General features: G+C 40.6%; 3 protein-coding genes across 3 annotated transcripts in view; all 3 read right to left on the bottom strand.

Moving 5' to 3' along the window:
- otud4 (OTU deubiquitinase 4) overlaps positions 1 to 9227 on the bottom strand; it is a 23808-nt gene extending 14581 nt beyond the window's left edge. Inside the window, exons 1-7 of the mRNA XM_053343189.1 lie at positions 8920 to 9227; positions 7680 to 7763; positions 6081 to 6131; positions 5185 to 5231; positions 3862 to 3934; positions 2892 to 2973; positions 1134 to 1296 (exon numbers count right to left, since the gene is read on the bottom strand). Coding sequence (XP_053199164.1) covers positions 1134 to 1296; positions 2892 to 2973; positions 3862 to 3934; positions 5185 to 5231; positions 6081 to 6131; positions 7680 to 7763; positions 8920 to 9048 — 629 coding nt within the window. The 5' untranslated portion in view covers positions 9049 to 9227. The remainder of the gene's footprint in view (positions 1 to 1133; positions 1297 to 2891; positions 2974 to 3861; positions 3935 to 5184; positions 5232 to 6080; positions 6132 to 7679; positions 7764 to 8919) is intronic.
- Positions 9228 to 10213: 986 nt separating this feature from the next.
- Positions 10214 to 15666, bottom strand: LOC128383589 (NXPE family member 3-like). The gene is made up of 6 exons (XM_053343188.1): positions 15571 to 15666; positions 14330 to 14761; positions 12039 to 12334; positions 11282 to 11352; positions 10855 to 11061; positions 10214 to 10770 (listed from the first exon to the last, which is right to left on the bottom strand). Exons 1-6 carry the CDS (start codon positions 15664 to 15666, stop codon positions 10214 to 10216), a joined length of 1659 nt encoding a protein of 552 aa, XP_053199163.1.
- A 4801-nt stretch (positions 15667 to 20467) lies between these two features.
- Positions 20468 to 26016, bottom strand: LOC128383588 (NXPE family member 3-like). The gene is made up of 6 exons (XM_053343187.1): positions 25921 to 26016; positions 24667 to 25098; positions 23102 to 23397; positions 21539 to 21609; positions 21112 to 21318; positions 20468 to 21021 (listed from the first exon to the last, which is right to left on the bottom strand). The coding sequence occupies exons 1-6, from the start codon at positions 26014 to 26016 to the stop codon at positions 20468 to 20470; spliced, it is 1656 nt and encodes a 551-aa protein (XP_053199162.1).
- Positions 26017 to 27563: the final 1547 nt, after the last annotated feature.

Below are 27563 nucleotides of genomic sequence, written 5' to 3'. Positions count from 1 at the left end.
GGAAGGAAAGAAGGAAGGGAGGAGAGAAGGAGGGAGGGAGGAAGAACAGATGGAAGGAAGGAAAGGAAGGAAGGACGGAGGAAATAAGGAACGAGGGAGGGAGAAAGGAAAAGAGGGAGGGAGAAAGGAAAGGAAGGAAGGAAGGAAGGAAGGAAGGAAGGAAAAAAGGAAGGAATGAATCAATTATCAGAATAGTTGGTGATTTATTAAAAAGTCGACGACGATCAATCAATCGACTAATTGTTGAAGATCACAGAGTCTCTAAACCTTCTAACTCAGGGGTGTCAAACATGTGGCCCGTGGGCCAGATCCGGTCCGCCAAGGGGTCCAATCCGGCCCACTTTCCTTATTCCTCCCTTCCTTCCATCTTCCCTCTCTTCCTTTCTGTCTTCTTTTTCTTCCTTCCTTCTTTCCCTCCTTGCTTCCACCCTTCTTTCCTTCCTTCCACCTGTCCTTCTTTCCCTCCTTGCTTCCACCCTTCTTTCCTTCCACCTGTCTTCTTTTTCTTCCTTCTGTCTTTCCCTCCTTCTTTCCTTCCACCTGTCCTTCCCTCCTTCCTTCCTTCCTTCCACCTGTCCTTCCTTCCTTCTTTCCTGTCTGCTTCTTTCCTTACACCTGTCTGTCCTTCCTTCCTTCCTTCCTTCCACCCTTCTTTCCTTCCTTCCACCTGTCCTTCCTTCCTTCTTTCCTGTCTGCTTTTTCTTCCTTCTTTCCTTCCACCTGTCCTTCCCTCCTTCCTTCCACTCTTCTTTCCTTCCTTCCTTCTTTCCTTCCACCTGTCCTTCCTGCCTTCCTTCCTTCCTTCCACCTGTCCTTCCTTCCTTCCACCCTTCTTTCCTTCCTTCCACCTGTCCTTCCTTCCTTCCACCCTTCTTTCCTTCCTTCCACCTGTCCTTCCTTCCTTCCTTCCTTCCTTCCTTCTTTCCTGTCTTCTTTTTCTTCCTTCTTTCCTTCCTTCCTTCCATCCTTCCTTCCTTCCTTCCTTCCTTTTTAATGATCCGGCCCACGTGACATCATATTGGTCTATATGTGTCCCTTGAATGAAAATGAGTTTGACTCCTCTGATCTAACTCATTAACGTTGGCGAGAAAACGATCAATTTAAATCCAAATGTCTTAAAATAAGTTGGTTACCAGATCGGCTCGTTGCCGTCGAGGTCGGACTCGTCGCTGCTAGGGCAGGCGGGCATGTTGTCGTCGCTCAGGAGGTCGTTGGCTCGGCTGGACCGCTGACACATACCAAGCAAGCTCCGGTCCACGTTAAAGACGTCTTCATACAGCAGCTCGTACAGGACGGCTGAAAGAGAGAGAGAGAAGAGGAAGTTAAAGTAGCTGTATGTAACAAATATATTCCAAGTAATCATAAAATGGCCCTAAAATATCACCAGACATTAAGGAATGATGCTCCACCCACCACCTAGCTAGCTACCAATCACCAAGTCAGTACTGATGCTCCACCCACCACCTATCTACCAATCACCAAGTCAGTAGTGATGCTCCACCCACCACCTAGCTACCAATCACCAAGTCAGTACTGATGCTCCACCCACCACCTAGCTACCAATCACCAAGTCAGTACTGATGCTCCATCCACCACCTAGCTACCAATCACCAAGTCAGTACTGATGCTCCACCCACCACCTAGATACCAATCACCAAGTCAGTACTAATGCTCCACCCACCACCTAGCTACCAACCACCAAGTCAGTACTAATGCTCCACCCACCACCTAGCTAGCTACCAATCACCAAGTCAGTACTGATGCTCCACCCACCACCTAGATACCAATCACCAAGTCAGTACTAATGCTCCACCCACCACCTAGCTACCAACCACCAAGTCAGTACTAATGCTCCACCCACCACCTAGCTAGCTACCAATCACCAAGTCAGTACTGATGCTCCACCCACCACCTAGCTAGCTACCAATCACCAAGTCAGTACTGATGCTCCACCCACCACCTATCTACCAATCACCAAGTCAGTAGTGATGCTCCACCCACCACCTAGCTACCAATCACCAAGTCAGTACTGATGCTCCACCCACCACCTAGCTACCAATCACCAAGTCAGTACTGATGCTCCATCCACCACCTAGCTACCAATCACCAAGTCAGTACTGATGCTCCACCCACCACCTAGATACCAATCACCAAGTCAGTACTAATGCTCCACCCACCACCTAGCTACCAACCACCAAGTCAGTACTAATGCTCCACCCACCACCTAGCTAGCTACCAATCACCAAGTCAGTACTGATGCTCCACCCACCACCTAGCTAGCTACCAATCACCAAGTCAGTACTGATGCTCCACCCACCACCTACCTACCAATCACCAAGTCAGTACTGATGCTCCACCCACCACCTAGCTACCAATCACCAAGTCAGTACTGATGCTCCATCCACCACCTAGCTACCAATCACCATGCAACGTGCTTTTTCTACCACTAGGTGGCACAAAAAAGCCTGTACGAACGAGAACAACAGGCCAAAGTACAGCAGAATGAAATATAAGATCCAGCAAACCCAAAATGTAACGTCCCCATATGAAGACGCAGAGTCGCAGGAGGTTAAACTCAGTCATTTGAGGACAAGCTTTGGTTTTTAAAAAGTGTATTTCCTGCTTGTCCAACGCTGTTACACTAAAAAAAAACGTAATGTCAGAAATTAGTTAAAGACGGTAGAGTCGTTGGTGGGAAGCGGCAGTCTGCGTCAAAATGAGTCCGCTTAGTAATAAAACAACAGAAACCAGACAACGGTTTACTGCTACTGTCACATTCAAGCTTCCTACGAGCCAAATATTTAACATTTATCTCCTTTTAATGGAGCGGTATTAATAATATGATGATATATTAAGTTAACAGGAGCAGATGAGATGAGGTAAACACTCACACTGACAGACGGCGGCACTCTTAACGCGGCTGATGGGATAAACGCTGTCGTAGTGATTTCCATTCAGAAAACACAACTGTACCTGTAAGAGAGAGAGAGAGGAAGAAAAGTGGTGAGCTAGAACATTTAACATCTCTAATATTTAGATTTTTATACATTTTTCATTAAAAAATCATCCATCCATCCGTCCTCTTCCGCTTATCCGGGGTCGGGTCGCGGGGGCAGCAGCCTAAGCAGGAAGCCCAGACCTCCCTCTCCCCAGCCACTTCGTCCAGCTCTTCCCGGGGGACCCCGAGGCGTTCCCAGGCCAGCCGAGAGACATAGTCTCTCCAGCGTGTCCTGGGTCTTCCCCGGGGTCTCCTACTGGTGGGACGTGCCCTGAACACCTCACCAGGGAGGCGTCCGGGAGGCATCCTGACTAGATGCCCGAGCCACCTCATCTGGCTCCTCTCGACGCGGAGGAGCAGCGGGTCTACTCCGAGCTCCCTCCGGATAACTGGGCTTCTCACCCTATCTCTAAGGGAGAGCCCAGCCACCCTACGGAGGAAGCTCATTTGGGCCGCTTGTACCCGCGATCTTGTTCTTTCGGTCACTACCCAAAGCCCATTAAAAATTCAGCCGGAGAAATGTGGAACTAACTGCTACTGATGTATTTTATTATCTTTATTCAACCGTCTTACATATAAGAGATCTAAAAATGTGATGTTTCAATCATGTTTTACTCTTCCTGTATTTTATGGTAGAACTACGAATAGAATAAAGAATAAAGTTGTAATACTGAGAGAATAAAGAAGTAATTTTATGAGAACTCTTCCTCCTGCGTTAAAATGAGGAATGTTGAGCATCTTGTGAAGTTATACTTTGGTATCAGTTTCACAAGTAGGGAAAGAAATACAAAAGAGAGTTAAAGGAAACGATCAATGTTTTAAGTTCTGTCTCTTTAATTAACGGCAGGTTTTTCCAGTCTCACCGTCTCCTTGAAGTTTTTATCTGTGATGTTGACGGCCGGTTTTCCGGGTTCCTGGAAGATCAGAAAATCCCTCCTGAAGAGAGACACGAACAGAGAGAGGCAGATTATTAGAGATCAGAGCTGAGACGTGACGAAACTGATGAGTCACGATTTTAATTAAGTCTTAGCGACAGGATTTATTTTTTCCTTCCTTCTTTCCTTCCTTCCTTTCCTTCCTCCCTGCCTTCTTTCTTCCCTTCCTCTTTTCCTTTCTCACTCCCTCGTTCCTTATTTCCTCCGTCCTTCCTTCCTTTCCTTCCTTCCATCTGTCCTTCCTCCCTCCCTCCTTCTCTCCTTCCTTCCTTTCCTTACTTCCATCTGTTCTTCCTCCCTCCCTCCCTCCTTTCTCCTCCCTTCCTTCTTTCCTTCCTCCATCCCCCTTTCTTCTTCCTTCCTTCCTTCTTTCTTCCCTTCCTCCCTCCCTCCTTCTCTCTTTCTTTCCCCCCCACCTTCCTTCCTTCCTTCTTTCCTCCGTGCTTCCTTCCTTCCCTTCTTTCCTTTCTTCCATCCTTCCATCCCTCCTTCCTTCCATCCTTCCTTCCTCTCTTCCTTTCAATGAGTGTCCTATAAAGGGTTAAACAGGGTTTTTTTTGGACAGTTGAGTAAATATTAATAATTATAAAACATCTCCTCACACAAGAAAGAAATCTCTCTATCATGTAATAATTTCCCAATATTGTAATAAAACTCTTACATTTTTTTATTGAGTAATGAGGTTTTATTTTAATTATGTTATTGGGAAATTATTACATGATCAGGTTCTACGAGGTTTTAACTCCTCCTGTTGTCCTCAGGTCAAGGAAGAACTTAAGGAGGAAAAGAGGAAGGAAGGAAGGAAGGAAGGAAGGAAGGAAGGAAGGAAAGAAGTAAGGAAGGAAGGAAGGAAGGAAATGATTAATGAGGAAAAGAGGAAGGAAGGAAGGAAGGAAAGGAGTAAGGGTGAAAAGAGGAAGGAATTTAGGAGAGAAGGGAGGATGGAAGGAATGAAGGAAGCAAGGAATGAAGGAATGAAGGAAGGAAAGAAGGAAAGGAGTAAGGAAGGAAAGGATTAATGAGGAAAAGAGGAAGGAAGGAAGGAAGGAAGGAAGGAAGGAAAGAAAGGAGTAGGGCGGGAGGGAAGGAGGAAGGAAAAGGAGGAAGGAAGGAAGGAATGGAAGGATGGAAGGAGGAGGGAGCAAAGAAAGAGGGGAGGAGGGGAAGAAGGAAGGAAGGAAGGAACAGTCAAAACAGACGGGGGGCAATTTGACCCGGGAGGACGACAGGAAGTAACTTTCAGACTCTTACTTGTACATCACAGCGAGCGCGTTGATCTCCACTTCTCCCACCCATTGCTGAAAGATAACAACATCACTTTCATTATATCAGTGATCAGGTTTTATTCATTACCGTAAAGTCTGGAATATAAGCTGCTACTTTTTTCCCCACACTTTGAACACTGCGGCTTCTCCTTCCTCCCTCCTTTCCTTCCTTCTTCCTTCTTTCCTTCCTTCCTCCCTCCTTTTCTTCCTTCTTCCTTCTTTCCTCCCTCCTTTCCTTTCTTCCTTCCTCCTTCCCTCCCGCCTTAATCCTTTCTTTCCTTCCTTCCTTCCTTCCCTCCTTTTTTCCTCATTAATCCTTTTCTTCCTTCCTTCCTTACTCCTTTCCTTCCTTCCTCTTTTCCTCATTAATCCTTTCCTTCCTTCCTTCCTTCCTCCCTCCTTTCCTTTCTTCTTTCTCCCTTCCTTCCTTGCTCCCTCTCTTCTTCCTTCTGTCCTTCTTTCCTTCCTTCCCTCCTTTCCTTTCTTCTTCCTCCCTTCCTCCCTCCTTTCCTTCCTTCTTCCATCCTCTCCTTCCTTCTTCCTCTCTTCCTTCCTCCCTCCTTTTCTTCCTTCCTTCCTCCCTCCTTTCCCCCTTCCTTCCTTGCTCCCTCTCTTCTTCCTTCTGTCCTTCTTTCCTTCCTTCCTTCCCCCTCACTTCTTTCTTCCCTCCTTTCCTTTCTTCTTCCTCTCTCCTTTCCTTTCTTCTTCCTCCCTTCCTCCCTCGAAATTGATTTTCTTTCTAAAATTAGAGCATGCGGCTTTTAATCAGGTGCGCTCTGTAGTCCTGACTTTACGGTAAATGAATAGTTTGTATTATATTCAGTTTCCAGCTTTAAGTTCCTGATGAAGACCGCTTGTTTGTTTGTTTTTTGTTTTTTTTACCTGTGGGTCCTGAAGCTTCAACAGATAATCTTCAAAGTCTCCTTCAATAAACTGAAACACAGAAAAACACACAGTTAAACTTTATTTCTACTTTCAAAAGGTTGTAAATGTGTGTGTGTCTAAAAAAATCAATCCATCAATTAATATCGATTTTCTATTTAACCCTTTATAGGACACTCAGTGAAAGGAAGGGAGGAAGGAAGGTAGGAAGGAAGGAAGGAAGGAAGGAAGGAAGGAAGTGAAGGAAGGAGGGAGGAAGGAAAGGAAGGAAGGAAGGACGGAGGAAAGAAGGAAGGGAGGAGAGAAGAAGGGAGGGAGGAAGGGAAGAAAGAAGGAAGGAAGGAAGGACGGAGGAAGGAAAGAAGGAAGGTAGGAGAGAAGGAGGGAGGGAGGAAGGACAGATGGAAAGAAGGAAAGGAAGGAAGGACGGAGGAAGGAAAGAAGGAAGGGAGTAGAGAAGGAGGGAGGGAGGAAGAACAGATGTAAGTAAGGAAAGGAAGGAAGGAAGGAAGGAAGGAAGGAAGGCCTCAAAAAGTCACATTTAACCCTCCGTACACACACACACACACACACACACACACACACACACACACACACACACACACCTGCTCTGTAAGACGGTGAAAGGGATTATGGGAAACGTAGTAAAGCAGTGCTGCAGATCAGATCAGGTGAGGCGACTGATTATATAACAACAGGAAGTTTTACTTTCGTTTGTCGGTTATGAAACGAGTGCTGATAAAAAAAAAGAAGCTGCTGAACCACATTTGCTATTTCTGACACTCATCATCTCTCGCTTTTCTTTTTTTTCTTTTTTACAGTCGAACAAACAACGACTCGGCAACAAGTCGTGTTTCAGTTTTAGTTTCTTGTTACCAGCTCAGTTCAGTTCAGATGGTTTTTAATTATATTAAACTTTTTTTTATTTATTCTATTTTTTACCTTTTATTTTGAAATTTTAAAATCATTATTATAATTTTATATTTTTTTCTATATATTTTTATTAGCCTGTTTCTTTTTTATTCTATTCTTTTTTTGATGTTTTACATTTTTATTCAACTGTATTTTATTATTTTATTATTTTTTAATCTTATAAATTGTATTCGTCTGTCTTTTTTTTAACCTAGTTTTTAGTCTAGCTTTTTTATTCTATCATTTAATTTTAATTTCATTTGTTTTGATGTTTTATTATTAATATTATTTTTACTCTATATTTTTCTTATTAGATTGTATTAATATTTTTTAAGTCTAGCTTTAATTAAACTTCTTTCACTTCATTTTATTTTATTATTAATTTATTTTTTAATTCATTTCAATTTTTTCTTAATTTAATTGATTTATTTTCTCCTATTTATTTTACAGAATTTAAATTTTAAAAACATTTCTAATCATTTTTATATTCTCTTGTGTTCATTGATCAATTATTTTTCTTTCTATAATCAATGTTTGATTGATTCATTGACTCTTTTAGTAGTTCAAATAAAATAAATGCTGATTTGAGGTAAACTATTAAATTACCCGTCTGAGTCTTATACCCTCTTTTCCCCTGTCTCTCCCTGAGACCCTCCCTGAAAGTTAATTATCCCCAGTAAAACCTACCGCCTCGTAGCTTTCTCTGTTCTCCTTCAGGAACTCAACACACTTGGCTCGGACTTCGGTGTGGCGGCTTTGGCAGTGAAGCACCTGGACGGGGTCAAAGGTCAAAGGTCAGGACAGCGATGAATTAACAGGTAACGTATATATAGACACACAGACGTTAAGCATCAGGTTTCCTACTGTTTTTTATCATTGATTTTTATGCATAATTAATAATTTTGAGTTATATTTGAAAAGAAAAGGGTCCAAATTCTCTAATTCCAGCTCTTTAAATGTGAATATTTTCTGGTTTCTTGAGTTTTCAGTGACAATAAAGTGAATATTTTTCCTTTACGAAACAGTGATTAACATCTTTCACCATTATGAAGCAAAAAACTGATCAATTAAATAAAAAACTAAAAGACAAACTGATGAATAATACAATATAATAATGTTGAAAGAGACTTTTTTATGACTTGTTCTCACACTGTGACACTTTATTCACGTCACCTGAGAAGATCAAGTTTGAAAAGTTTCACATTTAACTAATTTAAGTGCAACTTTTAAACGTATTTTAATACTTTGACTACATTTATGCTGTAAATACTTTCACTTAAAGTAGTTTCATGCATGACTTTTACTTTACCCTTTCTTTACTGTAATACCTTAACTACTTCAAGCTCATTATACTTTTACTCTTTTTACTTGTACTTTTACATAGGACTCCTCATGCAGTACTTTTACTCATAATAAAGTACATTAAACTGCAGTATTAGTACATTAAACTGCAGTATTAGTACATTAAACTGCAGTACTAGTACATTAAAATGCAGTATTAGTACTTTAACCCATAATAAAGTACATTAAACTGCAGTACTAGTACATTAAACTGCAGTATTAGTACTTTAACCCATAATAAAGTACATTAAACTGCAGTACTAGTACATTAAACTGCAGTATTAGTACTTTAACCCATAATAAAGTACATTAAACTACAGTATTAGTACATTAAACTGCAGTATTAGTACATTAAACTGCAGTACTAGTACATTAAACTGCAGTATTAGTACTTTAACCCATAATAAAGTACATTAAACTACAGTATTAGTACATTAAACTGCAGTATTAGTACATTAAACTGCAGTACTAGTACATTAAACTGCAGTATTAGTACTTTAACCCATAATAAAGTACATTAAACTGCAGTACTAGTACATTAAACTGCAGTATTAGTACATTAAACTGAAGTATTAGTATTGTTTACCTGCTCGGCGACAGCCCGAAATAAACACGAGCCATCTTTAGCGACCTTGCTCCGATGCAAGCCTTTAGATTTGAGGTATTGATCCATTAATTTCTCCTCTGTTCCTCTCTCCTCGGTGCTCCTGTCCATGCTAGCAGAGAGGAGGGGGGGCTAGCCGGTTAGCTGCTAGCTGCTAACACTAGCTGCTCTTATATTAGACGTCTTTAAAACTTTTTAAAGACGTAATCAGCTACAAGATTACAAAAGCAGTCACCGAGAAGAGTTAAATATCTACATCTACCAGCTGAGGAGGAGCAGACACGGCGGTGACAGCCTCTAGTTTCGTTTATCAGGAAGCTCCAGTATGGGAAAGTTCAGCCTGTGAGAAAGTGAAAGTAGTTCATCAGGCTAACAGCTAGCATCACGCCCCCTCTGCGTACATTACGTCGTCAAGGTGGAGGCGACGTGACGTGCCGCGACGTAACGTAACGCGTCTGGGGTTGTCTAACAAAATAAAAGCATTAGTTTTATTTTGTAAAGTCATTTTCATTCAAGGGTTCGGATCATTAGAAAGGGAGGACGGAAGGAAGGAAGGAAGGAAGGAAAGATGGAAGGAAGGAGGCAAGAAAAGAGGGGCGGATGAAAGGAAAAGAAGACAGGAAGGAAAATGGTACTGACACCATTTAAGCCCATGTCATGATTTATTTATAAAGTATAAAAAATATTGATTTCACATAATTAAAAACATCAACATATGTATTCAGTAACGTGAAATATTACAATCTTTAATTTATTTATAGAAAAAATACATTTACAATCATTATTTTTTGGTCGAGGAGAATATTTTATAGAATATAAAGAATACAGCAACATGATTGAATGCTGATTTTTGATATGAATACAGGTCAAATTTGCACATTTGCATATACAAAAATGTTCATCAGCTGCACAAAAATTTAAAAAAATTATTTTAGTCACAGTCCACCTCGCAGAAATGTGTGTGTTTTTAAAGCTTTCACATGTAAAAATTGATCGTGTCCGTATACAAACAAGGAATAGGAACCATATACATACATATTACTTTGATTAGCTTAAAGTGTTACGATGGGAAATTGCAGGTGGTGTTCATGTCAGACCAGTATGAGTCAATTCTGAAGTGGCAAGAAGAGACAGATCCAGAAATTAACAATACCATTAAGTGTACCGTGTATATATATATATATTAGATATTTTACCCCAAACTGTTTCCAGCAACCATCATAATAATTTAACATAAAGATAACTGTGATAAACGGCACTGATCACAAACACACATCTAGCTGCTCTTTTGAGGGCATATGTAGGACAAGACCACGTTGATCATATTCTTAATAATGGGAGGTTGTGGATGGAGGTTATTAGGCAGGCTGTGGGCCAAGACCATCTCCCAGGCATCTACCAGGTGAACATCCAGCCCTTTGAACATGGCCCTGAGCACCTTGTCACGCTGCATCGAATACCAGTCGCTGTAGGTTAGTACAATAAATGGCGTCAAAGCTCTGGGGTTTCCAGTCCGGATTATAACCAGAGTGTCTGGAGCCCTGTCCAGCAGCCGCACCACTGCCTTGCGGATGTTCTGTAGCCGTCGGATGTAGAGCTCGGTGGGGAAACTGCTGAGGTGTGCCCAGATACCTAAAACTACAACAGTGTTAGCTCCGCCGACTAAACGTTCTATTTCATTGGCAATGTAGTGCAGTTCGATAGCTGGGACGCTGCCAGACAGGCAGACAGGAGGACCATGGAATCTGTACGTCACCAAAATGTTGTCTGCATAGTTTAAGGCCTTGAAAGGTCCGACTTTGTTTGAACTGTGCAGGTTAAACTGCTTGAGATCTACAAGTATTACAGATGGAAAGAATTGGTGAGTGCAGTATAAACAAAATCAAAGCGTTGCAAAAGATTTCTGTTCATTACTACCTGGTAGTGCTTGGTTGAAATATTCAAACCACTGCCTGACGGTAGAGTCTCCATACAGGTGGACCATCTTGCCTTTCAGACATTGGTTGATAACAGAAGGACTGTTGAACTGGCGGACTGTGGGGCCACTTACTGACTGCCACACATCCTTGTAGTAATAGCCAACAGGTCCAGACTGCACAATATTGCTCTTCACCTCCGGTTGATCTGAGAAGCAGTAAAACCATTTATGACTTACCTTCATTCCATAATAACAGGATGTACTACTAACAGCTAACAGTTATAGTCTAGTACTCTGCGCTCCATCACGGTTCAAAAAGTGGCTTGAAACTGGTTCCATTCTAATAATCTGTAGAACATTCAATTTTAAATGATTAATATTAAGAATACAGGGTGTATGGTGGTAGAAGAAACAATGGGGCATTACCTTTATTTTTTGGCAACACGGTGACATTGGAAGACCCTGAAGCTCGAATGGAGACTTTCATGTTAATACCACTGAAGAGAAGGATACATGAAAGACATCTTACACACATTACCACATTAATAGCATAAGACACAAAAAGGAGGAAATTTCTTTAGAGTTTTAGTCAGCTGTTGATCAATTCATGATCTGTGCCACTGGAATACAGAGTGGGTAAAAACACTTCTGGGATCAGGAGTTGCTCCCACTGGGAAAATCTATTTCACTGATTGAAGTGAACATGTTAGTATGAGCAGCACCAGAAAGTCTGATGTCCAGCTAGGATGATAATAAACGCCGTGACTTCTGTATGTTTTCCTTTAGGTAGATTATAATACTGTCAGGTGTATTATAAAACCAAGTGGCTCGTGAGTGATATCGCACATGTTGTAGACACACCTATGTTCTCTATATAAGATGTTTACTAGCATAGTTCAGTGTCAGTTTCCTCTAATAGCATGTGCACGATGACATTGACACAGTGCTGTTATTAAAGGACCTGAACTGAGAGTCATCGTCTCCTGCATCTTCCTCATCCATGAGAATCTACTTCAGCATCTCCAGTGAACTCTGCCCATCAACTTATTGTATTATTTTAGACTATAAACATCTCTAGGTTCAATTTTTACAGCCTCTAGTTTCACAATTTTTCACCAAAGAGATACACAAATAACACTTTATGTTTCTATTAGAAGCCAGTCACATCTTTCTGCTCACTCACTTTTTAAAGAGCTTCTCCTCATTAGCCTCGAGTTTCCCTTTAAACCCATTCATGTAGCTGGTGGTCCTGGTATCACAGCTCAGGTTCTTTGGCTTGTAGCAAAACCAGGGCTCACCTGTAGTGAGGTCAGTGAAGTTACACTGTGGCTGCGCTGTTGGACGCAGGCAGACATTACAGGTGGTAGTTTCAGAGACTGAGTCTGAGCGGAAGACACTGTGGAAACGAATCCTATCTGGCTGTTCTCTGTCTATCCTTTTCAGCACTGTGACAGCCTCACTGGGGTGAACCAGTGTCACCTGAAAGGACAGAGAACCAGAGTTCAATCCCATTACTTGAAACTGTTACAGTAATAAAGACAAATAAAGTGAACACTACTAAAAGTTGCACATTTCGTTTCAGGTTCAAACCAGATTGATCTCCAGATATTCATGTCTGGAGAACTTATGTTTCACTAAACCCCTCCACAAAGCAGCGATCATCCAATCATAGTTTAGAAACTGTATAGATACAGCAGATCTGTTAATCTTTGTGTTCTCTTTTTTAAGGGTCTCCAAATACAAAAACACAAAGATCAAAAGCGTCAGGGATGAATTATTGTGTTTGTCTGTGATCTGCAAATTTTAGCATGTCCAGCTAGTGAGCAACTAACAGTAGTAACTCAGCATTACATTCACGTTTCATCCATTTTTTCAAGTTTTTCTTTTTTTTTCCTTATTTGAATTGACAACTGAGGATGTATTGCCCATTATTTAAGGCGAATTTGTAATTTGTGACAATGAGATATACAAATAAAACTGACTTGACATTATAAACTACTATTATAAAACAAGATGTCAGTCTATACTGGTGGAACAGGCCGCTCAACTGAGAAGATTATTCATATCAAGAAGATTCATATTCAAGCTGAAACATCTTGGTCGAACAAGAAAGCAGGAATTGACAACAGAGGATGTAGTATTGCCCAGTATTGAAGGAAAATGTGTAATTTGTGACAATGAGATATACAAATTAAATTCACTTGACATTATAAAAGTCCACTACGAGATGCTGGCTGAGCAAAACCTCCCAATGATATTTCTTTAAGTAGTTTAATTATACTCCGGGAATACGGGGTACCGGACCCCCTGATAAGGGCTGTCTGTTCCCTGTATGACCGGTGTTAGAGCTTGGTCCGCATCGCAATAAGTCGGACTTGTTTCTGGTGGAGGTTGGACTCCACCAGGGCTGCCCTTTGTCACCGATCTTGTTCATAATTTTTATGGACAGGATTTCTAGGCACAGCCAGGGTGTGGAGGGGGTCCGGTTTAGTGACCTCAGGATTGGGTCACTGCTTTTTGTGGATGATGTGGTCCTGTTGGCTTCATCAGACCGTGACCTCCAACTCTCACTGGATCGGTTCGCAGCCGAGTGTGAAGCAGCCAGGATGAGAATCAGCACCTCCAAATCCGAGTCCATGGTCCTAAACTGGAAAAGGGTGGAGTGCACTCTCTGTGTCAGGGATGAGGTCCTGCCCCAATTGGAGGAGGCGCTTATCCACTTGGGGCAGCGGATAAGCGGATAAGCGGAAGAGGACGGTACGGTACTGTAGTTTAATTATCTTTTATCATTTTATATAAATATTATATACCATCAAATATAAAGACACTCCTTTTTCTATTAAAGTGATAAGGTGATTCTGTATTGGGGTGATGTAGTGTAGTGCACAGCATGCGGACACACCTAAAAAGTCTTTCCTGTGTTATTGAGACTGCTTATAGCATGAGCCTGAACATGTGTTGGCAATGAAAACGCCCTTTTCTCTTGTTCTCCTTTTGTTGAACAATGAAGAAGTCAAAACTCCAGTATCACTTGTATTATGTAGAACTTTCTTATACTTTTCGGTCACAGGCCACAAGCTGAAACATCTTGGTCTAACAAGAAAGTTGTTCTATATAATATAAATATTGCTGGAGTTTTGACCTCTTTGGATATTTTTCCTTCTCCATGAGTCTTGGAAGTAGGTTTGTTGTTTGTGTGTTTCTCATCACTGTATTATATTAGCTGGTTTATGCTGTCAGAAAAGGAGTTGCCAATCGATGGAAGAAATAGATTTCTCAATATATTGGAGATGTTGATTACTCTTGGACATATTATCTGTATTAAATGAAGGAACCTCTGTTTTTAAAATGATAAATGATTTTGAGTGGTAAATCTGCGCCTGTTATTATTCCAAACTGCGTGCCATGTAAAATGAAACATTGGAAAATGGGGCTTAGCTAACTGTGAGAAAAAATTAGATTTAACATAGTTACCTCAACCTGTGCGCTTCCCTCCCAGAGTAAAGAAAATACAGCCGAGTAGGAGCCATTGAGATGATCCAACACTTTTCCAGCCACACCTGCACCAAGTGATCGGTTGTGCAGACTGGTAAGTAAGACGTCTCCCCCAGACTTCTTGGGACGTCCCCGGAAGTCGTACATTTTGATCATAACTTCCAGCTGATCCCCTACGTGCCACTGTTGTCCACCCCTCTTTGGGAGAACAGTGAACCTGCTGTGGGCAGGATCAGTGGTCTGCTCCAGGGAAAGAGGAGCTGGCAAGGATGGAGTTTCGGGCCAAGCAATGGAGTCTAATAGGAGGCGTTCCTCCAGAGCATCCTCAGGGGACAGCGGCTCGAAGCTGCAGAAGCGGTGGGTGAGGTGACGTCTTGGGAAAGGAACGGTGGGGCTTCCTCTATGCTGAAACTGGCAGGAGGTCAAGAGAGTGATGTGATGAATACATACAAAAGAATCGATAAACATAAAGCTACTACATGAAATAAAAAGGAAGATTTTTCTGCTAATAAGAAAATCAACTGAATATTTGTAGGAGTTGATGAGAAGTTGATCAAAGACTCGATGATAACTGCAACATAAAAAAGTTAGTAGAACTACGTTCAGAATATCCTTCAAGTCCATTTCAGTAACAACTGTAACAATAATTTAAATGTTTCTTTTCAGTTTACATGTTAATGAAATCAATGTGGGCTATTTATTGGAGAGGAATCTTCCTTCCTTTGCTAAATCATTCTTAATGAATTTATCAAATGAGGACAATGTTACAATATGATTATGATGTTAAGATCTAACACAACCGAAGTGTTCTTACAAGTTATTCTGATGGAAAACTGTATGTTTCCTGAATTAGTTGATCATTCTAACAAGTATTGTCTTCGTAGTCCAGGTCTGGCATATGTATATTATTCCTGTGCCATAGAGATCCAATGTTTCCCAGAAACAAGTAAAAACACATCAGTAAGCTAAAAACACTTTTCAGGTTGAATGAGAAGTATTTTGTTTAGCGATGAACAAATTCTGTATTCCAGCATTACACATCACACAAGTGACTGAAATCAATTCACATATTCACTTGAATATGTTAGATTGGATAATTTTCCTCAATGAATAAATTAATTATATAAAGAAATTAGTTGTATTCTCTCATTTGTCTAATTGCGTTCCCTCTATCTAGTTTTAGGACTTGTGGAAAAACCCACTCAAGATCAAATTTTTACCTCCAGGAAGTCCATGTTAAAAAGTACAAAGAAGAAGACAAACACAGCCAGGAAAACAAAGATGGCAGCATACTTCGGACAGTAAAAGCTGACCATCGTTTCTCTACAAGCTCTGAACTTCATGATTGATGATCAGTCTTCACTTATGCCTGAAATGACACAAACAGTGTTAGTTGACACCTTGTTTAGCTGTATTCATCTTAGTGATTACTTAATAATTACCTGACCTTTTTAACGTAACAAATAACCTAATGCATTAGGTCCGCAATTTAAGTTCAACTGAAAATGATAAATTACAGGAAGTGTAAATTAAATAAGGCACCCTATAAACATATTACTTCATAAAAATTAAATGACTTAAAACAGCAAACTGAAAGAATAATGCTTCACCCTGCACTGTTTCTACTGAGCAGGTGCTCTACTCATGCACAGAAAGCTAGCCAACATTACAGCCAAAGTTTTCATACAAAATATAAGTGTTTGTGTCTCAAACCCACACCGAAATGTAACTAACATGTAAATTAACACATCAGATGAACATAAGGACTAGATGGGTGAATTTAATTAAGATATTTTAAAAGGATGCAGGCTGCCACTTACACTGCTTACCTTACAGGACAATGAATGAAAACATTTAACCAAAATTTAACCAAAATAACCCAACTACAATTTCACGTAAGGGACAAGCATCAACATTTGACGTATTCACAGAGGAATAGATGGCACAACAGTGTCACCCTGTGGTGACACAGTTACACTGAAGGTGATGTATGAATGATCTGTGTTGCACAGAGAATGTGTGTGTAACTCCAATCAAAGTGAATAAACTAGCTTTGCTTTTAAGCTAAATACTAGCTTTCCTGAGTGTCTGTGAACGCATCTTGAGAACGAATCATTGACTGCCTCTTTGTTTTCTTGGACACTAACTCACGGGTAGGGCATTTCATCTGCCTGGACAGGCACACACACACACACACACACAAACATGCCTGTAAAGCATCTATGCAAAATGAATTGCGAAAACCGAAAACCTGCGGCCCATAAGGGTGTATTGTTCCGTGCAGAGCGGACCGAATGGTTCAATATTTCACTGAGTACCGTTGCATCCCTAGCGTTGGCGTCCCTGCGTAAGGTGGTTGGGGCTGGACCACTTTCTCTGTATCACCATCCACTTTTCACACCACATACACAGGTATACCGGGTTGCTTCTTTACCACAATATATGGCCGTGACTCCCATCTGTCTCCCAGTTTCTGCCATCCCTCCACATGACATGCTTTGACCAGGACTCTGTCCCCCGGGCTGAAAACTTGACTCTTTGCTTTTTGGTCATAGTACTTGTTCTGCTGTCCCTTAGCATGTCGGGAGGCCTGATTAGCCTGGGTGTAGGCTTGTGACAGACAGTCATGCAGGGTCTGGATATATTCGCTGTATCCATGTGGCTCATTGGTGGTAGAAAGCCCAAAAATCAGGTCAAATGGAAGCCTGGGATGTCTACCAAACATCAGGTAGTACGGTGTGTATCCAGTTGAATCATGTCTGGTGCAATTATAAGCATGTGTGAGGAACCGGTTGAACCTTTCAGTGGTCCCGTTGCCCTGAGGATGGTAGGGGGTTGTGTGTGTCTTGGTGATACCAGTACACTTACACAGCTCCTTCATGACAGCATTTTTCGAAATTGCGCCCTTGGTCTGCATGCAATTTTCCTGGGAATCCAAATGTCCAATCCACTGTACAGGCTTTTTGGTCTTTAGTGGGATAGGCCTGGGCATAGCGGGAGAGGTGGTCAGTAACAATTAGTACATTTTCTATGCCACCCTTTGATTTCTCTAGAGTCAAAAAGTCCACACACTCCAGCTCCATGGGGGCACTGCTGTAGATACTGACCAGGGTTAGACCTCACACTGCTCACATCAAGCCTTGATTTACTGGAACATCTTTGGCCAGTAAAATCTCTCCCTTATCATCTGCAGTGCCCTGAGTCATCATGAAGAGCGGTCTTGATTGATGTATGAAACCTTTCCGCCAGTACCAGCTGCTCCACTACTCCCCTTTGGCAGTCTCGGACACAGCAGTACATGATGCCATCCCTGGGCAAACTTGTCCACAACCACTGATCCTCTTGCTACGGCTTGGTTTTTGGTTAGATGTCCTTGTGGGGGGGGGGGGGGGGGGGGTTCTCGCCCAGGGCGTCATTCAAGGTAGAACGGCCACTGGGTTTGAGAAGCCACTTTAGTACAATAAAGAACTGTAAATGGGACATTGTGTCTGTTATTCCTGCTGTTTGTGTAAAGATTTACAGACTTGGCTGTGTGATGATCGTAGAGTCATTATACTTAAAGGAGGTCTGGACTAAAACAACATTTTACTAAAACGTCATTTTCGGTAATGCAACAGTACTCTAACTAGTTACTTTTCTCAGAAGCTAATGCTGTAATGTAGTTAGTTACTGAATTACTTAATGGCAGTAACTATGTAATGTAATTACTTACTTTTAAAAGTACCATTCCCCAACGCTGCTGACATGGCAGCCCATATGTGGAATATTAAACAGATGTAACAGCTGTTTTATTTTAATTTTATTTTCAGCTCTCGTATCATTACTAAAGGACTGCAGTTTTGGGCTAATTTTACACTTAATTTATCTTAACAGCAGATATGATGTGTGAATCAGGATGTGTCAGCAACACCAAAATCACTAATTCAACTTGTTTGAATTGTCTGGTTGGGAGGCTGTAAATAACAGTTAATTTAAGTGTTTTGCTTACATGTTCACAATCATTTCTTTCACACACACATCTTTTGATGCTCAGTTCAGGGATGACATTGACATATCCAAACATATCAGTATAATAATGTGGGAGGAACAAACACAAAGAAATGAGAGTTCAGTTTATTTCAGTTTAGTTTGTGCTTGATTTTAACCAGGACAAAACTCATGACATACTGTTGTCTCCCATTGAGGGAAGGCTTACTAAAGTTAAGGAAACAGTGTTGGAATATCCAAATGACATTTGCTTAACATAAAAAAAGATGTCAGGTTATGTGTCATGTTGACAAACCTAGACATTGTGTTTATATAATTCTACAATCATTCTGATAATAATGTTTTGATATAAAACAATTTGTGTTAAATGTAATCACTTATAACCTAAGGAGTCAGGGTTTCTGCTGCAAGTTAAAGCAAGTAAACCCATTAAAAATGAAATGTTATCAGTCATGTTTAGTTTTCATGTCTATGAACTGAAACTTCAAACGTCAAATAAATTAAAGAATATATGTGTCTTACCTCAGCAGAGATTCACCTTGAGGGAATATAATGAACTCACATAGATCCTGCCATGTATCCTGAAGCCCTTCCTAATTAACCCCTCCCATACACTACTGTGCCAAAAATGATGCATAGGTATTTGTGTATATTTACATTTCAGTGACAAAGATCACACCTCACATTTCTGCACATTACAGGAGTCAGTTATACCTTATCCATTCGTGTCCAACCAGGACTAAAGTGATGACACAGTGTTGTCTCCCATTGAGAGAAAGCTTAGTAAAGTTAAGCAAACACACAGTGTTGGAATATTCATGTGACACTTTCTTCTCCAACAAAAGATTTGTGATATGACCAGGAAACAGTTGTAAATGACCTTCGTAAACATGATGAATGCCATCTGTTCTAAATGAAGGCGTTCCCGAGAAGAGTAAATTAACATGAATGACGCCCCCAAAATACCATATAAGGTCAGACAGGTGCCATTCATCATGTTTACGAAGGTCATTTACAGCTGTTTCCTGGTGATATGAGTGTTTGATGAATACGTAGGTTTAGTTTAGTTAGAACATTTTTTATTTGATGAATCCAACATGGACACTTGTAAATTCCACCTCACGAAAAAAGTACGACAGATTTAAGAAGAAAAATACGAACATATTCTTGCATCTGGCCAAATGACTATAAATCTGTGATCAGGGATCGCTACTGCTCAAAAATATGCCCACATACAAGTTATAAACACATACTGTGCACTGTGTTCTTTAAATTATTTCCTCCTATAAATTCAAAACAATGCAAATTGTTCCATGAAGTGAAAGCTGTCCCATCTTGCTCGCTGCCGTAAAATAAAAGCATTAGTTTTATTTTGTAAAGTCATTTTCATTCAAGGGTTCGGATCATTAGAAAGGAAGGAAGGAAAGAAGGAAGGAAAGATGGAAGGCAGGAGGCAAGAAAAGAGGGGCAGATGAAAGGAAAAGAAGACAGGAAGGAAAATGGTACTGTGACACCATTTAAGCCCACGTCATGATTTATTTATAAAATATAAAAAATATTGATGTCAAAGAATTAAAAACATCAACATATGTATTCAGTAACGTGAAATATTAAAATCTTTAATTTATTTATGGAAAAAATACATTTACAATCATTATTTTTTGGTCAAGGAGAATATTTTATAGAATATAAAGAATACAGCAACATGATTGAATGCTGATTTTTGTTATACTAAATACAGGTCAAATTTGCACATTTGCATATACAAAAATGTTTATCAGCTGCACAAAAATTTAAAAAAATTATTTTAGTCGAAGTCCACCTCGCAGAATTGTGCCCGTATACAAACAAGGAATAGGAATCATATAGATACATATTACCTTGATTAGCTTAAAGTGTTACGATGGGAAATTGCAGGTGGTGTTTAAGTCAAATCAGTATGAATCAATTCTGAAGTGGCAAGAAGAGACAGATCCAGAAATTAACAATACCATTAAGTGTACCGTATATATATATATATATATATATATATATATATTAGATATTTTACCTAAAACTGTTTCCAGCAATCATCTTAATCATTTAACATAAAGGTAACTGTGATAAACGGCACTGATCACAAACACACATCTAGCTGCTCTTTTGAGGGCATATGTAGGACAAGACCACGTTGATCATATTCTTAATAATGGGAGGTTGTGGATGGAGGTTATTAGGCAGGTGGTGGGCCAAGACCATCTCCCAGGCATCTACCAGGTGAACATTCAGCCCTTTGAACATGGCCCTGAGCACCTTGTCATGCTGCAGCGAATACCAGTCGCTGTTGCACATTGCAATAGCAGGCGTCACAGTTTTGGGGTTTCCAGTCCGGATTATAACCAGAGTGTCTGGAGCCCTGTCCAGCAGCCGCACCACTGCCCTGCGGATGTTCTGCAGCCGTCGGATGTAGAGTTCAATGGGGAAAGTGCCGAAGTGTGCCCAGATGCCAAAAACCACAACGGTGTTAGCGCCGCCGACTAAATGGTCTACGTGATTGGCAATGTACTGCAGTTCGATAGCTGGGATGCTGGAAGAACGGAGAGGAGGACCATGGTATTGGAAGGTCACCAAAATGTTGTCTGCATAGTTTAAGGCCATGAAAGGTCCGGCTTTCTTTGAACTTTGCAGGTTTAACTGCTTGAGATCTAAAAGTATTACAGAAGGAAAGAATTGGTGAGTGCAGTATAAACAAAATCAAAGCTTTGTAATTGTAAATGATTTCTGTTCATTACTACCTGGTAGTGCTTGGTTGAGATATTCAAACCACTGCCTGACGGTAGAGTCTCCATACAGGTGGACCATCTTGCCTTTCAGACATTGGTTGATAACAGAAGGAGTGTTGAACTGGCGGACTGTGGGGCCACTTAATGACTGCCACACATTCTTGTAGTAATAGCCAACAGGTCCAGACTGCACAATATTGCTCTTCACCTCCGGTTGATCTGAGAAGCAGTAAAACCATTTATGACTTACCTTCGTTCCATAATAACAGGATGTACTACTAACAGCTAACAGTTATAGTCTAGTACTCTGCGCTCCATCACTGTTCAAAAAATGGCCTGAAAGTGGTTTCATTCTAATAATCTGTAGAACATTCAATTTTAAATGATTAATATAAAGAATACAGGATGTATGGTGGTAGAAGAAACAATGGTGCATTACTTTTATTTTTTGGCAACACAGTGACACTGGAAGATCCTGAAGATCGAATGGAGACTTTGATGTTAATACCCCTGAAGAGAAGGATACATGAAAGACATGTTACACACATTACCACACTAACAGCATAAGACACAAAAAAGGAGGACATTTCTTTAGAGTTTGAGTCAGCTGTTGATGAATTCATGATCTGTGCCACTGGAATACAGAGTGCGTAACAACACCTCTGGAATCAGGAGTTGCTCCCACTGGAAAAATCTATTTCACTGATTGAAGTGAACATGTTAGTATGAGCAGCACCAGAAAGTCTGATGTCCAGCTAGGATGATAATAAACACCGTGACTTCTGTATGTTTTCCTTTTGTCCAAGTCCGAAACCTTGGCGTGCTGATTGACTCAGATCTGACTTTCAGCAGTCACATCAAATCAGTTACCAAAACAGCCTTCTATCAGCTTAAGAACATATCCAAAGTGAAGGGTTTTATGTCTCAAACAGACCAGGAGAAGTTGATTCATGCTTTCATCTCAAGTAGACTCGACTACTGTAACGGTCTTCTGACTGGACATTAAACAGCTGCAGCTCATTCAGAACGCTGCAGCTCGAGTTTTAACCAGAACAAAGAGATCAGAGCACATTACTCCAGTTCTAAAGTCTTTACACTGGCTCCCAGTCAGCTAGAGAATAGATCTTAAAGTTCTGCTACTAGTCTACAAATCACTGAATGGTTTAGGTCCAGAATACAAGAATGACATGTTAGTAGAATATAAACCCAGTAGAGCTCTGAGATCTACTGACTCAGGTCAGATAGTCGAGCCCAGAGTTCAGACTAAACATGGTGAAGCAGCTTTTAGCTGTTATGCTGCACACAACTGGAACAAACTACCAGCAGAACTGAAATCAGCCCCAACTGTGAACACTTTTAAATCCAGGTTAAAAACATTTCTCTTCTCCTGTGCTTATGATTGAGCTCTTTTAAAGCACTTTACATTTAATCTTTAATTTGCACTCTATGTCCTTTTAATGATTTTAAAGCTAATTTATAATTTTATGCTGCAATCTTATATTTAATTCTCAATTCTAGCATTTTATGTATGTCTTTCTATTTTTCTGTACTTTGTTTTTATTATGGGGATAGGGGTGTGTGTGGGGGGGTTAATTGTATGTTTTAATGTTTCTGTTTAAAACTGCCTTGCCTTATGAAACCAAGTGGCTCATGAGTGATATCGCACATGTTGTAGACACACCTATGTTCTCTATATAAGATGTTTACGAGCATAGTTCAGTGTCAGTTTCCTCTAATAGCATGTGCATGATGACATCGACACAGTGCTGTTATAAAAGACCTGAACTGAGAGTCATCGTCTCCTGCATCTTCCTCATCCATGAGAATCTACTTCAGCATCTCCAGTGAACTCTGCCCATCAACTTATTGTATTATTTTAGACTATAAACATCTCGAGGTTCAATTTTTACAACCTCTAGTTTCACGGTTTTTCACCAAAGAGATACACAAGTAACACTTTATGTTTCTATTAGAAGCCAGTCACATCTTTCTGCTCACTCACCTTTTAAAGAGCTTCTCCTCATTAGCCTCGAGTTTCCCTTGATACCCACCATTGTAGTTGGTGATCCTGGTATCACAGCTCAGGTTCTTTGGCTTGTAGCAAAACCAGGGCTCACCTGTAGTGAGGTCAGTGAAGTTACACTGTGGCTGCGCTGTTGGACGCAGGCAGACATTACATGTGGTAGTTTCAGAGACTGAGCCTGAGCGGAAGACACTCTTGAAACGAATCCTATCCGGCTGTTCTCTGTTTAGCCTTTTCAGCACTGTGACAGCCTCACTGGGGTGAACCAGTGTCACCTGAAAGGACAGAGAACCAGAGTTCAATCCCATTACTTGAAACTGTTATAGTAATAACGACAAATAAAGTGAACAGTACAAAAAGTTGCACATTTTGTTTCAGGTTCAAACCAGATTGATCTCCAGATATTCATGTCTGGAGAACTTATGTTTCACTCAACCTCTCCACAAAGCAGCGATCATCCAATCATAGTTTAGAAACTGTATAGATACAACAGATCTGTTCATCTTTGTGTTCTCTTTTTGAAGCCTCTCCAAATACAAAAACACAAAGATCAAACGCGTCAGGGATGAATTATTGTGTTTGTCTGCTCTAACGTAATCTGCAAATCTTAGCATGTCCAGCTAGTGAGCCAATAACAGTAGTAACTCGGCATTACATTCATGTTTCATCCATTTTTTTCAAGGTTTTTTTTTCCTTATTTGAATTGACAACTGAGGATGTGGTATTGCCCAGTATTTAAGGCGAATTTGTAATTTATGACAATGAAATATACAAATAAAACTGACTTGACATTATAAACTACTACTATAAAACGAAATGTCAGTCTGTACTGGTGGAACAGGCAGCTCAACTGAGAAGATTATTCATATCAAGAAGATTGATATTAGTTGGTCCAGAGTATGGCACAACATCAAGCTGACATATAGAAATCCTAATCAGCAAATGATCTACTTTTGTCATGCGGACACACCTAAAAAGCCTTGCTTGTATTATTGAGACTGCTTATAGCATGTGCCTGAACATGTGTTGGTAATGAAAACGCCCTTTTCTCTTGTTCTCCTTTTGTTGAACAATGAAGAAGTCAAAACTCCAGTATCACTTGTATTATGTAGAACTTTCTTATACTTACTGTTTCAGTCAAAGGCCACAAGCTGAAACATCTTGGACTAACAAGAAAGTTGTTCTATATAATATAAATATTGTTGGAGTTTTGACCTCTTTGGATATTTTTCCTTCTACATGAGTCTTGGAAGTAGGTTTGTTGTTTGTGTGTTTCTCATCACTGTATTATATTAGCTGGTTTATGCTGTCAGAAAAAGGAGTTGTCAATCAATAGAAGAAATAGATTTCTCAATATATTGGAGATGTTGATTACTTTTGGACATATTATTTGTATTAAATGAAGGAACCTCTGTTTTTAAAGTGACAAATGATTTTGAGTGGTAAATCTGTGCCTGTTATTATTCCAAACTGTGTGCCATGTAAAATGAAACATTGGAAAATGGGGCTTAGCTAACTGAAAAAATTAGATTTAACATAGTTACCGCAACCTGTGCGCTTCCCTCCCAGAGTAAAGAAAATACAGCCGAGTAGGAGCCATTGAGATGATCCAACACTTTCCCAGCAACACCTGCACCAAGTGCTCGGTTGTGCAGACGGGCAAGTAAGACGTCTCCCCCAGACTTCTTGGGACGTCCCCGGAAGTCGTACATTTTGATCATAACTTCCAGCTGATCCCCTACGTGCCACTGTTGTCCACCCCTCTCTGGGAGAACAGTGAACCTGCTGTGGGCAGGATCAGTGGTCTGCACCAGGGAAAGAGGAGCTGGCAAGGATGGAGTTTCGGGCCAAGCAATGGAGTCTAATAGGAGGCGCTCCTCCAGAGCATCCTCAGGGGACAGCGGCTCAAAGCTGCAGAAGCGGTGAGTGAGGTGACGTCTTGGGACAGGAACGGTGAGGCTTCCTTTATGCTGAAACTGGCAGGAGGTCAAGAGAGTGATGTGATGAATACATTAAAAAGAATCAATCAACATAAAGCTACTAAATGAAACAAAAAGGAATATTTTTCTGCTAATAAGAAAATCAACTGAATATTTGTAGGAGTTGATGAGAAGTTGATCAAAGACTCGATGATAACTGCAACATAAAAAAGTTAGTAGAACTACAGTCAGAATATCCTTCAAGTCCATTTCAGTAACAGCTGTAACAATAATTTAAATGTTTCTTTTCAGTTTACATGTTAATGAAATCAAGGTGGGCTATTTATTGGAGAGGAATTTTCCTTCCTTTGCTAAATCATTCTTAATGAATTTTCAAATGAGGACAATGTTACAATATGATTATGATGTTAAGATCTAACACAACCGAAGTGTTCTAACAAGTTATTCTGATGGAAAACTGTATGTTTCCTGAATTGGTTGATCATTCTAACAAGTATTGTCTTCGTAGTCCAGGTCTGGCATATGTATATTATTCCTGTGCCATAGAGATCCAATGTTTCCCAGAAACAAGTAAAAACACATCAGTAAGCTAAAAACTGTCACACTTTTCAGGTTGAATGAGAAGTGTTTTGTTTAGCGATGAACACATTCTGTATTCCAGCATAACACGTCACACAAGTGACTGAAATCAATTCACATATTCACATATTCACTTGAATATGTTAGATTGGATAATTTTCCTCAATGAATACATTAATTATATTAAGAAAATAGTTTTATTCGCTCATTTGTTTAATTGCGTTCCCTCTATCTAGTTTTAGGACTTGTGGAAAAACCCACTCAAGATCAAATTCTTACCTCCAGGACGTCCGTGTTAAAAAGCACGAAGAAGAAGACAAACACAGCCAGGAAAACGAAGATGGCAGCATACTTCGGACAGTTAAAGCTGACCATCGTTTCTCTACTAGTTCTGTCCTTCATGTCTGATGATCAGTCTTCACTTATGCCTGAAATGACACAAACAGTGTTAGTTGACACCTTGTTTAGCTGTATTTATGTTAGTGATTACTTGCAAAAACCTGACCTTTTTAATGTAATGAATAACCTAATGCATTAGTTCTGCAATTTAAGCGCTCAGTTGTCATGTCCCGAAATTTATTCTTTGAACAACTACTCCTGTACCTTTTGAGAAGAGTTAGAAAAGAAAATCCACCACAATTTCCGACTACTTTTTTGGCAGACAGGCACTTAGCTGTGTTCTATGGTTATATCACTGCACGGCAGCGAGCAAGATAGGACAGCTTTCACTTCATGGAAAAATTTGCATTCTTTTGAATTTATAGCAGCGGGTCTACTCCGAGCTCCCTCCGGATGACTGAGCTTCTCACCCTATCTCTAAGGGAGAGCCCAGCCACCCTACTTTGCCTTTCGGCTTAGATCTCACTTCACCATGACAGATCTGTGCAGAGTCTGCATTACTGCAGACGCCGCACCGATCCGCCTGTCGATCTCACACTCCATCCTTCCCTCACTCGTGAACAAGACCCCGAGGTATTTGAACTCCTCCACTTGGGGCAGGATCTCATCCCCGACCCGGAGAGTGCATTCCACGCTTTTCCGGTTGAGGACCATGGACTCGGATTAGGAGGTGCTGATTTTCATCCCGGCTGCTTCACATTCGGCTGTGAACTGATCCAGTGAGAGTTGGAGGTCACGGTCTGATGAAGCCAACAGGACCACATCATCCGCAAAAAGCAGTGACCCAATCCTGAGGTCACCAAACTGGACCCCCTCAATGCCCTGGCTGCGTCTAGAAATCCTGTCCATAAAGATTATGAACAGGATCGGTGACAAAGGGCAGCCCTGGTGGAGTCCAACCCTCACTGGAAACAAGTCCGAATTATTACCGGCAATATGGACCAAGCTCTGACACCGGTCATATAGGGAACCGATTTTCATTTACACTTCTCCTTAATTTCACTCTGCCAATTGAGAAATATTATTCTCTATTTCATTTCTATTATATTATTCTTTTTTTTTTCCTACATATTTTTTTTTACAATTTTTATATTTAACATATTTTTAGATGTCCTTGTGGAAGGGGTCTCGTCCAGGGCGTCATTCAAGCTAGAACGGCCACGATGGATCACCATCAGAGCTCTTGACCATAAACCACATGTGCATGTACAATACTTACAGTCTTAGTCACTGTCATTATAATAATAAAACTATTAAAAAAATAGAAAGAAAAAAGAGCAGTGATATTTCTTTGTGATGGGTAAAAGTCAGTATTCAGACATCCCAACTCTCCAGGAAGTTCCGGCAGTCTCCCGCATATTGACAGCGGCTCACTGACGCCCCCAAATGAGATATAATCCCCCAGAATCTGGAGCAAGCATGCAAGAGTGCATGTGTTTGTGTGACTATCAATGCAGGGCGTGTGAGAGCAACGTGTCCTGATAGCTCTGTGTTGTTGCTTATCAAACCAATCGCACCCCACT

Source organism: Scomber japonicus, chromosome 22 (assembly GCF_027409825.1).
Source record: "Scomber japonicus isolate fScoJap1 chromosome 22, fScoJap1.pri, whole genome shotgun sequence".
Lineage (NCBI taxonomy): Eukaryota > Metazoa > Chordata > Actinopteri > Scombriformes > Scombridae > Scomber > Scomber japonicus.
The sequence above is the reverse complement of the archived record's forward strand: the minus strand, read 5'-3'. Positions and strand labels throughout refer to the sequence as shown.